The sequence below is a fragment of the Rhinatrema bivittatum genome, chromosome 1 (assembly GCF_901001135.1).
Source record: "Rhinatrema bivittatum chromosome 1, aRhiBiv1.1, whole genome shotgun sequence".
In the NCBI taxonomy this organism is placed as follows: domain Eukaryota; kingdom Metazoa; phylum Chordata; class Amphibia; order Gymnophiona; family Rhinatrematidae; genus Rhinatrema; species Rhinatrema bivittatum.
The window spans coordinates 781,380,369-781,397,986 of record NC_042615.1 but is presented as its reverse complement, the minus strand read 5'-3'; the positions used below and the strand labels follow the sequence as shown (position 1 = coordinate 781,397,986).

Here is a 17,618-nt window from a genome sequence, read left to right as displayed (position 1 = left end):
TTTCCACCCCTGTTCATCATGGGCAGGTCACTTTACTTTCCATTGCCTCAGGTACAAAATTAGATTGTAAGCCCTCTGGGGATAGGGAAATGTACCTGAATGTAATCCATTTGAAGTGCTGAAAAGCAGAATATAAAATAAAACCTAAAAAAAACCCCTAAATATTGTTTTCATATGATTTTAGTGTGAGGTCAGGTTTTACTCTGATTACATAAAGTGCCACCCTGCACAGGGTGTGAGCCTTCATTATCTTATATATACACACACAGATTATAAGTACAGTTGGATATAGGTACTGTGTACTAGAGATTTGTTTAGTTTTTACATGTCTGCTCGGGCAACCTGTGGAAAACTTCATTTTCCAACGGGTCGTTTTTTTTTTTTTTGTGTTCAGCGATTTTTCATTAAAAAAACAAAAAACCCATCCCCAACCCTTAAAAATGTAGTTTATTTCAGCCTCCCCCCCCCCCCCCCAACTTGCCTAAAATCCATGGTGGTACAGTGGGGATCCTGGGAGCGATTTCCCGTGCTCGGGCCGTCGGCTGCCAGGAAACAAAATGGCGCCGGTGGCCCTTTGCCCTTACCATGTGACAGGGGCTACCGGTGTCATTGGTCAGCCCCTGTCACATGGGAGGAGCAATGGACGGCCGGCGCTGGACCACCACGGATTTTAGGCAAGTTTTGGGGGGGTCCGGAGGGTGGGGGTGGGGGGTTGTAATAAACTAAATTTTAAGTGTTGGGGTGGGGTTTGTTTTTTAAATAAAGGTGCCCTCCCCCCCGCGCTAACCCGAACAACGAATTTTCCTCGAAGTTCGGGGAAAATCCATCTTGGGATTCGGGTCGTGCTATCCATGCCGAATTGGACAGTTTCTTTGAAATTTTCCATTTCGGCAAAAATGAATGCACATCTCTACTGTGTACTGATCTGGTATTAATCAAACTTGTGTTTCAGCCTTGAGGGGGCCTCCTTTAATTTACTTGGAGGCCGAAGTTTCTATTTGTAAGGCTTTGGAGATTTCTCGTCCTCTCATAAGATTTTCAAGAGGCCTCAGCACTTGCACAGAATCCCCTACCATCCCTATAGTTGGAATTAAGACTGCCAGGTGCTTGTGACCCAGACTGGCCACTGTCCGAGACTGAATGATGGACTGGATGAACCTTGGTCTGACCCAGCCCGGCATTTGGTCTTAAAATCCCTAGGCACTTCACATTAGGCTCCTGCTGCCAGCCTGGGCCAGTGCTGAGGAGAGACTGGAGGGGGAAACACTGGGGGGTGGGGGTGGTAGCAGCTAAAGGAAGGGGAAGCGGGAGAGAGCAGCTGGAGGAAGGGAAGAAAAGCAAAATATAAACCAGAAGAAGGGGCAGAGTAAAGAGGAAAAAATAAGAAAAATGAGCAAAATAAGCACACAGTCCCCCAAAACAATAGACACACAAGCACTGAAAAGCCAAAAAAATAGTTAAGGAACATAAATATCCCTGCTCTTAAAATCTGTCTGGCACCAAAGCTATCCCTAGGTGGGGGTAAAGGGGGATGAACCGGGACAAGTGCCCCAGACCACACTCCCATTCCACTGCTGCTGCTTTTCTCCTCTTATATCCAGTGCCAGGCAAAGAACTGCTTGATGCACCCCACTGGAGCCAAGGAGGGACGAGGCCACCTCCATCCCCCTCTGTGGCCCAGCCAGCAGCTGAGCCAGGCCGGCAAATCCAGCTCTTCTAACCTGCTCCTGCTGCTGCTACCTGGTCCTTCCCCCATGGTCAGTCGGCTGATCTGACTGGTATGGAAGGGCGAGGAGTCGGCAGGGGCATTTAAAGTGCCAGAGCCATAATCCCACTATCCCGCTGCCGGGGGGGGGGGCAATGGAGGTGAGGGAGAAGCCCCAAGAAGACACAGAACAACAGCCTCCAAGCTGAGGACACAGGGATTAGGTGTGTGTGGGAAGGGGGATAATTAGGACTTGGTGGGATGGGGAATTTGGGGATAGAGCTGTCTGGAGGGGGTTGTTTGGAGAGAGTAGCAAATCTTGGCCACCCCCGCCATCACTTCTGGCAGGTCAGCAGGCACTGAAGATACGGTGAGGGCACTCCCCTCAACTCTCCAGTTCCCCTCCCCTACTCTTCAACCTCATAGTGAGCTACCCAAATCTTCTAGATATTTCTCCTTCCCACAGGCACTTGACACCATTAGATATTGTACCTTCTTAAAAGTACTTTTGTTTTAAGGATTCTTTTGATTTTGTGTCGGGGCTTTCATATACTGCAAAACTGAATAGTCTTGATATGTGAAAATAAGTTGAATTTAAGGTCTTTATGTCTTTCTTGTGTGTCAAGATGTTAAATGCATTTTATACTCTGAAAGTTTGTTAGTTGTGTGACCTGTCTTATGATGTAAAATCTACATGGAGGAATTAATCTAGTTAGGGGTGGGGATAATGGACTTTAGGATACTGCTTGCTTTAAATTTTATTTTTGTGCACTGAACTATCCTTAAAAGAAAAGTCGAGAGCGGTGACGTCACCCGCCAAGATGGCTGCGTAGGCACTCAGCTCCCCGCTCCTTCAGCACGGATCTCCCTCCCTCGGGGCGATTTTTGGACCAAACACTTACTAGATTGCTCATCTAGAGTCTTGAAATGACGGCGCCGGTCACACCGCGCACAAAACTGGATTTAAATAGATTTTCATATGCGGCGGCGGCGGCCGCCGAGATACCGGAGGACGGAGGCAAAATGGCGCCGGGCAGCGCGATGGCTGAGGATCCGGGGCCGGAGGTGCAGCACGGAGAGGCGGGGGTGCCTTCGCGACAGGAGTTTCAGAGGTGGTTCCAGGACCTCAGGGGGGACATGGCCCAAATGAGAGAAGAGCTGGGCGCCCTGCGTGAAGAAATGAAAATGGATATTCGTGAGTTGGAGAGACGAGCGGATGAAAATGAGGCGGGCCTGGAGGACTTACACACGGCGCTAGATGGGGTTCGTGACGAGCAAGGTAAATACCAGGAGGCACAGGAGGAGATACAATTGCATATTGAAGATTTAGAGAACAGAGCACGAAGGGTGAATCTCCGGTTTCGAGGAGTGCCAGAAGGTGAAGATTTTAGGGATTGCTCTCAGGTAGTGCAGGACATCTGCTCTTCCATTTTGGAGTCGGCTGGAACTGCTGGCAGGCCACGTGAGGTGGTTTTGGAAAGGGCACACAGAGCTTATGGTAACCCGAGGAATAACATGCCCCGCGACATTATTGCGTGCTTTCATAGTTTCCAGGTTAAGGAAAAGGTGGCCCACGCAGCTCGGACCCAGGGATCTGTAAAATGGAAAGACTTTCAAATAGAAGTTTTTCAGGATCTGGCAATATCCACCATCAGGAAAAGGAGGGAATTTCGTGATATCATCAGCATTTTGAAATCGCACAACCTGAAATACCGTTGGCTCTTTCCCTTCGGCCTCCAATTTACCATCAGCGGTACTGCTTCTAGGGTCCACAAGGTTTCCGAGGCGGAAGATATCCTGCGAGTGGCGGGCATGATCACATCAGCAACTTCCCAAACCACGAATGCTAACACCTCCAGCACTGCCAAGCCGTTGGAGAGACCGAGATGGAAAAGAGTGGACAAAGGCAGGAGACGTCTTTGCAGAAGATCAATCGGATCAGCGGACTTGGAAGAACCGGGATAAGCGGACAGAGTCGTAGCTTGGGCACGCAGGTTTTTCATCGACGGATCAGGGACTGTGTCTTATAGACTCAGGACTCCTAAGTCTCCGGATGTGTTATTACTTGGGAAACGATAGCAAGTTTGGTTTAAATGGTTAATTTGAGGTTGATTAATGGAGGGGGATCCTTTCTCGCCCTTTTATATAGCCTGTTTCCATGCTCTAATGTTTTATGTTTTAGGGTGAGTTGCTGGAGAGGGGGGGGGGGTAGTACACTCTGGTTGTGATGGCGTCCAGTCTCTCCAGACGGAGGACCACTCAGGGTGAAGAGTGGCTGGAGGAGGTGTGGGAGGGGGTGGGGTGGGAGACGGGGGAGGGAAAGGAGGGGGTTGGCGGGATATGGGACAAGGGGAGAGTTGGGGTGGTAACAGCCATTGATGACAGGATATGTGAAAGAGGGGATTCTAGGAGATTACTTAAGGGACTCCAGGTACTTCTTTCTAGATCACCAGGAGTGGTGATAACACTCACGCATTTTCATGGGGACCTTTAAAATTACATCTATCAATGTAAAGGGGTTGAACTCTTATAACAAACGTCAATTATTCTTCCGAGAAATTTCTCATCTGAAGGCAGATATTATCTATAGCCAAGAAACTCATATAAGGAAGAAATATGAGCGGCTATTAACCATCAAGGGATATCAACCAGTATTGCACGCAGCTGCCTCTGTTCACCATAAGTACACGGGTGTAGGCATTTTTCTAGCTAACTCTCTAGCGGCTGATGTAGTATCGGTTGTCCGGGATGTGGAAGGCAGGTTTATACTAATTAAAGCTAAAATCAATGAGCGCCTATATACCTTGATGAATATCTATGCACCTAATACTGATCAGATTTCGTTCTATGAAAAAATTTCGTCTGTAATTAGTGAATGGGCGGAAGGCTATCTTATAGTGGGTGGTGATTTTAATTTAACCCGATACCCATATTTAGATAACTCGCAGGGAGGCGGAACTGGTAGTAAAGCGCCTAGAAGAGTGCTGAAGCGTCTCACTCAGGATAGAGGGCTCATAGATATCTGGAGATTACAAAATCCTACAGCTCGGGATTATACATTCTATTCCCATCCGCATCAGACTTACTCTAGGATTGACTATTTCTTAATAGACAAGGACCTAGTTGGATCGGTTAGAGATGTGGGTCTGGGTAACATTACGTGGTCGGACCATTCTCCCATTTGGCTCACGCTGATGGCAGGTGGGTGTCGAGCGGGCACCAAATTTTGGCGATTGAATGATAGACTATTAGATAACAAGGAGTTTGTAGACCATTTGAAGAAAGAGATAGTCGCATATCTCGACATTAATGATGACGGGGACATATCTCCAGGTGTTCTTTGGGATAGCCTTAAAGCTTATCTTCGTGGGTTATGTATTGCACGGGCGGCCTATGTAAAGAAGGAAAAAGATAGAAAACGGCTGTCCCTTATGGGTACTATTGCCAAACTAGAGTTGAGCCATAAGCGCTCTCCCGATCCTGATACTCTCCAGCACTTATCTACTGCGAGGCGTGAATTACACACTTTGGAATTGGATGGTATAGCTTACCAATTGGAGCGGTTAAAACAGCATCATTTTGAATGGGGGAACAAGGCTGGCCGCTGCCTAGCTAGGAAATTGAAAGAAAGGGTTGCTCAATCTCAAATTACTAAAATTAAGGGCCTTAATGGGCAGTTTGTCTACACCCAAAAAGAAATTGGGGATAGCTTCAATCACTTTTACAAAACGTTGTATGACGCTGAGCCCTCATGTACTCTACAGGAGATTGAGCTCTACTTACAGGACTTGTCCTTACCAACACTCACCACTGAGAGACGAGAGCAACTTAATGGGGAAATTAGGGAGGGGGAGGTCTCCCTTATCATTAAGGATCTCAAAACGGGAAAGGCGCCAGGCCTTGATGGCTTCACAGGAAAATTCTACAAAGTGTTTTGTGCTGAATTGCTGTCTCCATTGGTGGCTATGTATAATGATTTGAGGGAGGAGGGATCTTTATCCAAGGAGTCCAACACAGCTGGCATCACAATATTAGCAAAGCCGGGTAGAGATCATACCTTGTGTGGCTCTTACAGACCCATATCCTTGATTAACATAGATCTAAAAATTCTAGCCAGGGCTCTCGCTCTTCGCCTTGGGCGCGTAGCTCCGTCCCTGGTGATGAACGACCAGTCGGGTTTTATCCCCAATCGACTAGCGTCAGATAATGTCCGCAGAGTGGTGGACTTAATGTGGTGGGCGCAAACACAGCATACTCCAGCGGTCATGCTCACGGTGGATGCTGAAAAAGCTTTTGACCGTGTGCATTGGCCCTTCTTATTTAAAGTCATGGAGGTTCAAGGGCTGGGGGATTTTTTCATCAATTGGGTTAAGAAACTGTATGGTTCTCCACATGCTCGCATAAAGATTAATGGGGCTTATTCGGACCCCTTTGAGGTTAAGCGGGGCACGCGCCAGGGGTGTCCGCTTTCCCCTCTGCTGTTTGCCCTTTCCTTAGAGCCATTTGCTGAGATGGTCCGTAGACACCAGGACATAGGGGGCATTAGGGTTGGGGACGCAGAATATAAGATCTCCTTATTTGCGGATGACCTGCTATTTACAGTGACGAACCCGGAGACTTCTCTGAAAGTGTTACTGGATGAGATGAATAAGTTTGGGAAGTTGTCTGGCTTCAAAATCAATGCTGATAAATCAGAATTGCTGAATATTTCCATGACAGATACAGTATATAAGGCGGTGGGGAGTACATTGCCCTTCCGTTTTGCTAATAAGTATGTTAAGTACTTAGGGGTGCGATTGGGGACAAATCTGGATGAGTTATATGTCTCAAACTATGATACACTGATTTCCCAGATTCAACAAGATTTAGACAAATGGGACCGACTAGACCTTTCTTGGTTTGGCAGAGTGGCTGCTATAAAGATGAATATCTTGCCCCGATTCTGCTATTTGTTTCAAACACTACCAGTGGCGGTCCCTGAAGGTGCCATGCGAATCTGGCAAAGGAAACTTTTTCGATTCATTTGGAAACGTAAGCCACCGAGGGTCTCCCGTAATATTTTATACCGAGATAAAGCCAGGGGGGGACTGAACATACCCAATCTTAGTTGGTATTATACTGCGATAGTGCTAGGGGTAATAGTCAATTGGCACTGTTCCGGGGCATTAAAGCCATGGATACGGATAGAGCAGCATGTCGCCGGGGCTATGACACTAACAGATAGGGTCTGGAGTAAAGATGTTAGACAGGCGATCAAGGGCTCCCTTACACCTTTTACGCAGGGGGTCCTTAAACTGTGGTTTAAGTGGCGGAGTCGGCTTGCAGGTAATAGGGGAATTTATTCCCTTTCGTCAATCCTCTCCCATCCAGAGTTTGGTCCAGGGAAAGACACCATCTTTGCTCAGAGGTGGAGTCAGTTGAATCTTACGAAAGTTGGGCAATTTGTGTTAGGGACACAACTGATTCCCTTTACGGAACTGCAAGTGTCTCACGGTGTATTACAGGGGGATTGGTACCAATATCTACAGATTAATCACTTCCTTCGGGCTGAGGGAGCTCTTGCGGATTTGGGTAGCGGTAGATCTATTTTTGAATCAATTTGTGCGCAGGCACAGGCTCCGAAAAGACCAATATCCCGTCTATACATGCTTCTTAATAGTGGTCCCAAAATTAAAGTGTCATACCAGAAACAGTGGGAGATAGATCTTGGGGAAGTGCTGTCCGATGACGAATGGGAAAAATGTCACATGGTTATGGGAAGGAGCTCCATCTCGGCAGCTATAAAAGAGAATGGGTATAAATTGCTCTACCGATGGTATATGGCTCCTGACAGGTTACACCGCATGAATGCCAAATATAGTGCATTGTGCTGGAGGGGATGTGGACTGAAAGGGTCTTTTTACCATATGTGGTGGACTTGCCCTAAGATTCTGAGTCTCTGGGCACAAGTATCCAATTTTGTCTCCAATATCGTGGGTGTGTCCCTATATACCTCATCCAAGGGTTGTCTACTCAGCTTAGTTGAGGGGCAACTCCAGGATAAACAACGACAGTTAGTGCTGCAGGTATTTATAGCCACTAGATGTGAAATCGCGTATCGCTGAAAGAATGATGTTGCTCCTTCATTAGCAAATGTCCTCACACGGCTGGATAGGGTATATCAAATGGGTTATCTTACAGCGGTGAGGCATGATCGTGTTTTTAAATTTCACGAGGTCTGGAATCCTTATTGTACATGGAAAGGCAAATAGAGCCTTGTTTAACTTGAAAAGGTTGACATACTTTCCTTTGTCCTGGGGGGGGAAGTGGGAAGGGGGGATGAGGGTGTTGTTGGGGGGGGGTGGGGTGGGGGAAAATGTTATAAATACTGATTGCATTTCTTTCTCTTTGTGTTCCGCGCTCCATTACAGAGGTTTCATGCGATGGACAATTTTAAAAAAGTTAAAATGGTCTCGATAACTTGAAGTACACTCTTAAAGCTATGTTCCCCAAGAGTCTATGTTGGTACCTTCGTATATGTACATGAGGGACACGTTTTTCACTCTGTGGTATGGCGTGTGTTATACACAGTTGTTCGTTTTATCTGTTTGATATGAATGCATAAATAAAAACTTTCAAAAAAAAAAAAAAAAGAAAAGTCACGCTAAACAGTAGTCATTTTTAGAAAAGCTCTAAAATTAGAGAACATAGTTTGAGTTTTGTGTGTGCAGCATATCTCTGTGTTAGAAGTATATCTTTTTATTCCGTCTTCAGATGATGGTTGGTGGCAGTGATGACTATCTTAGGACACCTTTGGAATAACCATGAAAATACTCGTGTATCTGAGCTACCGCCATTTTTTTTTTTTTTTAGTATCTCCCTGGTCTGTGTTGACTCATTTTGGGATGCATAACTTTCTTCAGAAGAGTTTAGAAACGCGCACCTGAGCTGAAATCTTCTCTTGTGCTTATTTAAGGGTCTGGATGTTGACTCTCTGGTCATTGAGCACATCCAGGTAAACAAGGCCCCGAAGATGCGCAGACGGACCTACCGTGCTCATGGCCGCATCAACCCGTACATGAGCTCCCCTTGCCACATCGAGATGATCCTCACTGAGAAAGAGCAGATTGTTCCTAAGCCGGAAGAGGAAGTTGCTCAGAAGAAAAAGGTCAGTTAAACCTGAGACTGGAGTGCCTTTTAGAATTAGACTCGCCCCTTGACCGCTGTAATTTTATAAAGCAAGGATTTGTGGTTGCTGTGATGACAATCTTAGGACACCTTTGGAAAAACCATGAAAAGAAACTTAGTCTGAGCAACCACAGCATTGGATATTTAAGTGCAAACTTATATCAAACAGTTGCAAGTAGTCAATTTGCAGAGTAAAACTGAAGGTCAGCAAACAAGTTATAGCTGATAACCTTTTTATTTGACTAACCTAATACATCAGTGACTAGGTTTTGAGAGTTCTCTCCTCCATCACATCAGAGAAGAAACAGTGCAGTTACACTGGCTTTAAGTAATACAGAGTCCTCTAGATCTTAGGCTGCGTGTATGTGCATTACCATTCCAAGCAAACTCTGATCTTTTTGTTCATAGGTGGTTGGGGGCAGGTAAATTTAACTGTGAGGAAAACTTAGGGCAGAATTTGCTTGCATACATTTTATTTTAGGAAATAAGCCATTTTTATTACTATCTATATACCTAAAAAATAGTTTTTGTATAAATTTGCTTGGCTTATCTTAAAATATAAAGAACAAAGTGACATTTTCTTTATTCCTGTAAGCCCAAATCTGTTCTTATGAAAAATAAGTGCAGTGCAGTAAAGTGTTGTAGAAATGACTAGTGCCACTAGTAGTGATTTCTGATCTAATGCAAAGAGAAGACCAGCAACACAGAATATATTAGGTAAGGTCGGAGTCCTGTTTATGCCAGCAGTGGTGTGGAACCTAGTATTTTCACCTGGGGCTGTCTCTGTAAATGCAGTAGAGCACATCCTACCTGATCTGTTACCCAGAAAAAATCATGCTCACTGAGCCCAAACCCCTGCATCTCCTGTCTTGTGCTCTTCGGCTTTGAACAGCAGAGCCGTGCTCTGTCTTCCTTGCTTGCCCCGTCTCACTCTCTGAGTGTGCCTGCCAGGGCACTTCTGTGGTTCTTCCCGATCTGCTGCAGGGTTGGGCCCAGATTACTGACGTCCAGTGTATAATAGTCCGTTTCAAAGCTTTAGTAAGATGCTGATGCAACAGCTGGTATAGTGGTTTGTCCCTTCTGGCACCTGCTGAGTTGTACAGGCCTGCAGTCGGAGGGATAAAAAGATAGCAGTCATTTCTGTGTTGGCCAGTCAGGAGCAGCGAGTGGGGGCGTTCCTATGCAGCTTAGCGAGCCTGGAATTGACAATAGTAGTAGCATTTAAAAAGTCTGAGGGATGAGGAAGAAAGCTCTCCCTTTCTGGACCTTCAGGCACTTTCTTTGCCTTTTCTTTCAAAGACGAAAGGGACTTTATTACTGCAGGTAAGCTACCCTTTCCCTGTACGTACCAGGATCAGTCCAGGACACCTGGGTTGTGACCCCGCACCAGTAGATGGAGACAGATTAAAACTTGTGGGCGGAGCCATATATGCTCATGTGCCAGTCACAGCCCCTCACAGTCTTACTCTGTCTCCAGTAGGTGGTGCAGGTGTAGTCACAGCCTCTGGGTGCCCTGAGGACTGATACTTAGTTTTTAGTCAGGGTTATTTTACTTATTTTGGTTATTTTAAGCTCAGTTGGTAGTTTTTGATTCTACTTCTGCTTAGAGTAGTTTAAAGAAGCTGTCCGTCCTGCCTCCCAGGGGGGTGGGAAAGTTCTGAGAGGACCATCCCCCCCTGGTTGAGGCCGCTGCTGAGGGTCGAGGACCCGAACTACTAAAGCAGCAGCGTCGGGGGTGACACCGGGGAGCCCGGTTCACTCACCCCCAACAGGAGCAGGAACCCCAGGACCTTGGACAGCGGCAGGTTTGATTTAAAAAAAAAAAAAAAAAAGTGTTTTTAAATTCTTTTGTTTGTGCCGGCTCTCCGTTTCTTCTTCGCCGGGGGGGGGAGAAAAGGTCCTCGGTTCGGCAAGGGGAGGGGAGTTCTTTTTTTCGGCATTCAATCTTTAATTTTATTTTTCATTTTTTCCTCACGTTTTTCCCGCCGCGGCCGCGAGAATGCCTAGAGGCACAACTTGCCGCGCTTGCGGCTCTGCGCGCGCGCGGCTCTCTCGTGAGGGAATTTGTTCTGCATGCGTCCCGGGCGGGGAGGGACCCTCTAAGTCAGGTAGGGGGGTCCGTTCCCAGTCGGTGCGGTCGCCGTCGTGCACTCTCGCCGCTTCTATCGCGCCAGCTGACTCCTTCCCGCTTAGTGCAGGAGCGGCGGCCATCTTGGCATCAGTTCACGAAGTTGTGCAGGAACCTGCAGGGGTTTCTGCTGCGCCTCCCGAGTTATCTCCTCAACAACGGCCTTCGGGGGGGGCTTCCGCTGGGGGGGCTGAGTCCCCGGATGAGGCTGGCGAGGAATCGGACTCCTCAGATTCGGGGTCGTCTTTTTCGGCGGATTTTGCCCTCCTGCTGCGAAAAGTTTTAAAATATAAGGGCCGCAGGCGCAAGGAACTTCATGGACACTCTAAAAAGGATACTCCAAGGAAGAAAAAATCTCGGGATGACCCTGCGACAGGATCTCGGACACCAAGAGGTATCCCGCAGGATACAGAATCAGAGTCCACCTCACAAGATGAGGTAGATCCGCCCGACGAGCCCCTGATGGGGGCCGATGGCGCGTCAGGGGACAATTCTGCCCAAACAGGGCTGAGCAAACCTTCGCAAGCCGGTGATGGGGACGACCCAAAGGTGGTACGCCTTTTCCGAAGGGACGAGCTGTCCCCGCTTATCCCGGCAATCCTCAGCGAGTTAGGGGTTGAAGCCCCACCGACAGTCTCGCGCCCCGGAGCAACTATGGACCCGGTCCTGCTAGGACTCACTGGTCCAGCGGTAGCCTTCCCATTCCATTTCTCGGCGTCTGACATTTTGTTTCGGGAGTGGGATACTCCTGAACTAGGTCTGAAGGTATCTAAGGCAATGGATAAGCTCTACCCTTTGCCAGAAGACGCACTGGAACTTCTTCGGCTTCCAAAGGTGGATTCAGCGGTGTCGGCGGTAACTAAACGTTCCACGATTCCAGTCACTGGGGCCACAGCCCTTAGAGACATACAGGACAGGAAGCTTGAGGTGCAGCTCAAAAAGATCTTCGAGGTCTCAGCGTTGGGAGTCCGGGCTGCCATTTGTAGCAACTATGCCATGCGGGCTAGTTTGCGCTGGGCCCAAGTTCTACAGGCGAATGCAGGTCTTTCTCCTGAAGAGGCCACGCAAGCGGATCGCCTAGAGGCTGCCATTGCTTATAGTGCGGATGCTCTCTATGACCTACTACGTACTTCAGCAAGATCCATGGTCTCTGCAGTCTCGGCGCGTCGCTTACTTTGGCTTCGCAATTGGTCGGCGGATGGATCCTCCAAGGCTCACCTTGGAGCCCTGCCCTTCAAGGGGAAGTTGTTATTCGGCAAAGAGTTGGATGATCTCATGCTTTCTCTTGGAGAGAACAGAGCTTTTAAACTCCCAGAAGACAGGTCCAGAGCCCGATCCTCCTATCCGTCCAGGTCCCGGTTTCGAGGTAACAAGAGATCTCGTCCTCAGAGGTCCTCGGCTCCTTCTTATCGCTCGACTTCTTCCCGGGCCTCTTCGTGGCCACAGTCCTTTCGTGGGAAACGTTACGGCAGACAGGGAGGCACCCCGTCCGGCACGGGTCCCAAAGCCTCTCAATGAGATACGGCGGGTCCATTCCTTAAGGCAACCAAGAACCTCCGTTCCAAGCGTAGGGGCGAGGTTGACTTCATTTTTCGAGGAATGGACCAAAATAACATCCGATCAGTGGGTCCTCAATGTAATAAGGCACGGTTACGCGTTAGATTTTGTACGGACTCCAACGGACAAGTTCCTGATGTCGCCCTGCAAGTGCCCAAAAAAGACCATAGCAGTGCTCAGCACTCTCAGGCGTCTGGAGGACTTAGGAGCAATCGTCCCCGTACCTCCCGATCAGCAAGACGCAGGTCGTTATTCCATCTACTTCATCGTGCCAAAGAAGGACGGCACGTTCCGGCCAATTTTGGATCTCAAAGGGGTAAACAAATGTCTGCGCATTCCACACTTCAAGATGGAAACAATTCGGTCAGTAATTGCCTCAGTTCGTCCAGGCGAATTCATGGCCTCTTTAGATCTCACGGAGGCGTACCTCCACGTCGGAATTCAGCCGTCTTTCCAGAGGTTCCTCAGATTTTGCATCTTGGGCAGACACTACCAATTTCGGGCTCTTCCCTTCGGCCTCGCCACAGCTCCGCGAACATTTACAAAGGTAATGGTAGTAGTGGCAGCTCATCTTCGACGAGAGGGGTTCCTGGTACACCCCTATTTGGACGATTGGCTGATTCGGGCCAAGTCCGAGACCCGTTGCCGTCAGGCGGTGGCCAGAGTCCTCCAGTTGTTGCAGACCTTAGGTTGGGTTGTCAATCTCAACAAGAGTCAGCTTGTTCCTACCCAGTCCTTGGAATACCTGGGAGCTCTTTTCGACACGAAGCAGGGCAAGGTTTTTCTGTCCACGGATCGTGCACGCAAGCTTCAGTGTCAAGTACGTCGATTATTAAGTCTTCAGCTGCCGCTGGTTCGCGATTATCTGACGGTTCTGGGATCTATGGCGTCCACACTGGCGTTGGTTCCTTGGGCTTTTGCTCATCTGCGACCATTACAATTTGCGTTGCTCTCCCGATGGAAGCCGGTATCAGAAGAGTTCCACCTACCACTTCCACTCACGACTCAGGCGCGGGAGAGTCTTCACTGGTGGCTCGATCCGGGCCATCTCTCTTGCGGAGTGTCTCTGTTGGTCCCCGACTGGACAGTGGTGACGACGGATGCCAGTCTCTCCGGTTGGGGAGCGGTCTGCCTAGACAAGTCGGTACAGGGCCGATGGTCCTCCGTCCAGTCGCAGTGGTCCATCAACCGTCTGGAAACCAGAGCGGTGCGCCTGGCTCTGCAGGCCTTCCTCCCGTTGGTACAAGGGAAGGCGGTCCGTGTGTTGTCGGACAATGCAACAACAGTATCATACATCAATCGCCAAGGAGGGACAAGAAGTCCACTTGTGGCGGAAGAGGCAAAGCTTCTGATGAGTTGGGCAGAGTGCCATCTCAACTCCATAGCAGCATCTCACATAGCCGGGGTCGACAATGTTCAGGCGGACTTCCTCAGTCGACACCACCTCGACCCCGGAGAATGGGAGCTGACGGAAGATGCCTTTCATCTCATTTGCGATCGGTGGGGGCTGCCCCACATGGACCTGATGGCCACGTGGCACAACGCGAAGGCTCCTCGGTTTTACAGTCGACGTCGGGAGCGAGGTGCCGAGGGCGTCGATGCACTGGTTCTTCCTTGGCCAAACAACGTGTTGTTGTACGTATTCCCTCCGTGGCCAATGATAGGCAAGATCTTAAGGCGCATAGAGTTGCACCCATCCAACGTGATCATGATAGCGCCGGAGTGGCCACGGCGCCCTTGGTTTGCGGATCTCGTTCAGCTGTCGGTGGATGCTCCCCTTCGGCTACAGGGGTTTCCGGGGCTTCTTCGTCAGGGCCCCGTTTGTTTGGAGGATGCGGATCACTTCTGTCTCGCGGCATGGCTTTTGAGAGGCAACGTCTAAAGAAAAAAGGCTATTCAGATGCGGTGGTAGCCACGTTACTGCGGTCCAGAAAGCAGTCTACGTCCTTGGCTTATGTACGTGTCTGGGTAGTTTTTGAGGAGTGGTGTATCAGCCGAGGGCTAGATCCCATTTCCGCTTCCGTCTCTGATATTCTGGCTTTTCTTCAGGCCGGTCTAGCCAAAGGGCTTTCTTGTAGTACCCTTCGTGTACAAGTGGCGGCGATTGGTTGTCTGCGGGGTAAGGTTCGCGGTTCCTTTCTGGCCCTGCATCCTGATGTCTCTCGTTTTCTTCGGGGGGCTAAACATCTTCATCCACCACTACATCATCCATGTTCCTCCTGGAATCTTAATTGGGTCCTTTCTTCTTTGTCTACGGCTCCGTTCGAACCCTTAAAACGGTCTACTATTAAGGATCTTACTTTAAAGACCGTTTTCCTGGTTGCGATTACCTCGGCTCGGAGAGTCTCGGAATTACAGGCTTTGTCTTGTCGGGAGCCATTCCTGCGGATTTCAGATACGGGAGTTTCCCTGCGGACGGTTCCGTCTTTTTTGCCAAAAGTGGTGTCACCGTTTCATTTGAACCAGTCTATTGAGCTTCCTGCTTTCGCAGGTGCTGAATATTCGGACCCGCAATGGAAAGAATTGCGGAAGTTGGATGTGCGGAGGGTTCTCCTCCGTTATCTAGAAGTCACTAACCCTTTCCGGGTGTCGGATCATCTCTTTGTTCTATTCTCGGGCCCAAAGAAAGGAGGTCCGGCTTCCAGGACGACAATCGCACGGTGGCTTAAAGAGGCCATCGGCTCAGCGTACGTGTTACGAGGAAAGCCTATTCCGAACGGTCTTAAGGCTCATTCGACAAGAGCTCATGCTGCGTCTTGGGCGGAATCTTCTCAGGTTTCGCCTCAAGAGATTTGTAGGGCAGCTACCTGGAAGTCCTTACATACCTTCATTAGACACTATCGGTTGGATGTTCAGGCTACGGATTCCGGGGGTTTTGGAGAGAGGGTACTCCGAGCGGGACTCTCTGCTTCCCACCCTCGGTAATTTAGCTCTGGTACATCCCAGGTGTCCTGGACTGATCCTGGTACGTACAGGGAAAGGAAAATTAGTTTCTTACCTGATAATTTTCGTTCCTGTAGTACCAAGGATCAGTCCAGGATCCCGCCCGTGCTGTTGTGAAGAATCGGAGAGTCCGCTCATCTCTTTTGTTAACTATTCCGGTTATTGCTTTGCTCCCTCGTTTTGGGGTTCTGTTCCGGTTTGGGGTCCTTGAATGGCTCCCTGTTAAGGTTAGTTATTTAGTTTAGTTGTTCTGTTTTTTGTCTACTTTGACATTACGTATGACTGAGGGGCTGTGACTGGCACATGAGCATATATGGCTCCGCCCACAAGTTTTAATCTGTCTCCATCTACTGGTGCGGGGTCACAACCCAGGTGTCCTGGACTGATCCTTGGTACTACAGGAACGAAAATTATCAGGTAAGAAACTAATTTTCCTTTCTCTCTGAGACTGAATGTTGTCCATGCTGTGTTAAAATGCTGCTACCCAGGTTACATTCGGGTGGGACATTGACTGCTTGCTTTCCTTCCATGTGTCATCACAGTGTAGTGGAAGAGTCTTTTTAAAAGAAATTGTAATACTTGTTATAACTTCTGTTTGCTTCTTCGGGGCAGATAATACATTTCATACTGTTCCCCCCTCTTCTTTTTTTTTTTTAGATATCTCAGAAGAAGCTGAAAAAGCAGAAGCTTATGGCCCGGGAGTAAATCCAGTGTATATAAATAAAAAAAACAAACCTAGTTTCAGAACTCGGCTATGTATTCTTTAATTTTATCTCTGACTAGTAGTATCAATTCATTAACTCAGGGAGTCCAGATCTGCGCTTGGCTCCTCTCCCACACCTCCACAAAGACAACAACTTTTGGCGTTGTAAAAGGTTGCAGTTTATTAACCGGAGCCTGTACAATACATTATCCATTTAACATATATATATATATATATAACATTCCCCCCCCCCCTTGATCCATATCTTCATCCTTATCCTCCTCTACCACCTCCCAGCCTCCCCGCCTCCACCACCTCCCAGCAGTAAGGCATAAGGAATAATTTCTCCCCCCTTGCTTATCCCGCCTCATCCCAGCGAGAGTAAGCTCTGGCCTTGCTTAGCCCCTTGCTAGTTGGCCGCCCCGTGTAGTAGACAACCCCCCCCCCCCCCCCCCGTGTCCTTATAACAATGCCTTATAAACAAACACAGTTTGGGCTCTGGTTTCCGCCCCCAACTGCAACATTACCCTGTAACCCCCACCCTCCGCACACACTCGCATTTATAAAGGGTGGGTGGACAGGACGACGAGCCGACACAGCCTTCACCTCGGCCTGCTTGGACCTTTTGGCTGGAATCGCCATGTCACCGGCAGGCTGAGAGAACCCGACCAATAGGGACGCAGCGATTCAAATCGCTGTGCCCCTTAGCTTCCCGCGCTCGATCCCACCCCCTCCCCCAAGTGTACGTCCGCCGCCGCGCACCTTTCCACTGGTTACACTCGGCGGCATGGGACAAGCCCGTGCCTGTCATTTATAGAGACCTTTGTTTTCCAAGGATCTTATCAGTATATATTGCAATGAACAAAAATGGAAGAAAACCAGGGTACTTCTTAGTTTATTATTTTTATCTGCTGCAGTTCCAATAGTGGCTAGAAGGTGTCAGTGTTGTCTGTTAAAACAATAACTGAGAGAAACATTGCAACTGGCTATTAAGATTCAAAAACTCAACAAACTAAAGTACATTAAGTTCATAGCTTTACATTTCAGCCAGCCAGGAAGTTTTGTGTTAAACTGCATTGAAATTCACCACTATGCTTTACTGATAGGATGGCATTAGGGGTATAATGGGCCTAGATAAAGGCCAATTCTATCTATTGGCTCTACTTGACATCTCAGCAGCATTCGACACCGTGAACCACTCAATTCTCATCAACAGACTTTCTGACATTGGCATCTCTAGCACCGCCCTCAGCTGGTTTAAATCTTTCCTCAATAACAGGATCTACAAGGTCAGAATAAACAACAAAGAATCTCACCCCGTTTCTGCCACTCATGGAGTACCTCAGGGCTCGTCTCTTTCCCCTACACTGTTTAACATTTATCTGCTTCCCCTTTGCCAGCTTCTATCAACTCTT

General features: G+C 48.4%; 1 protein-coding gene and 2 non-coding genes across 3 annotated transcripts in view; all 3 read left to right on the top strand.

Moving 5' to 3' along the window:
- Positions 1-16,247, top strand: part of LOC115077865 (60S ribosomal protein L17) — a 38,780-nt gene extending 22,533 nt beyond the window's left edge. Inside the window, exons 6-7 of the mRNA XM_029580232.1 lie at positions 8,661-8,852; positions 16,158-16,247. Of these exons, the coding sequence (XP_029436092.1) occupies positions 8,661-8,852; positions 16,158-16,205 (240 nt within the window). The 3' untranslated portion in view covers positions 16,206-16,247. The remainder of the gene's footprint in view (positions 1-8,660; positions 8,853-16,157) is intronic.
- Positions 8,470-8,535, top strand: LOC115082787. Its single transcript, XR_003854276.1, has one exon. It is a non-coding gene; the product is annotated as a small nucleolar RNA SNORD58 (small nucleolar RNA).
- On the top strand, positions 8,937-9,001 carry LOC115082784. Its single transcript, XR_003854273.1, has one exon. It is a non-coding gene; the product is annotated as a small nucleolar RNA SNORD58 (small nucleolar RNA).
- Positions 16,248-17,618: the final 1,371 nt, after the last annotated feature.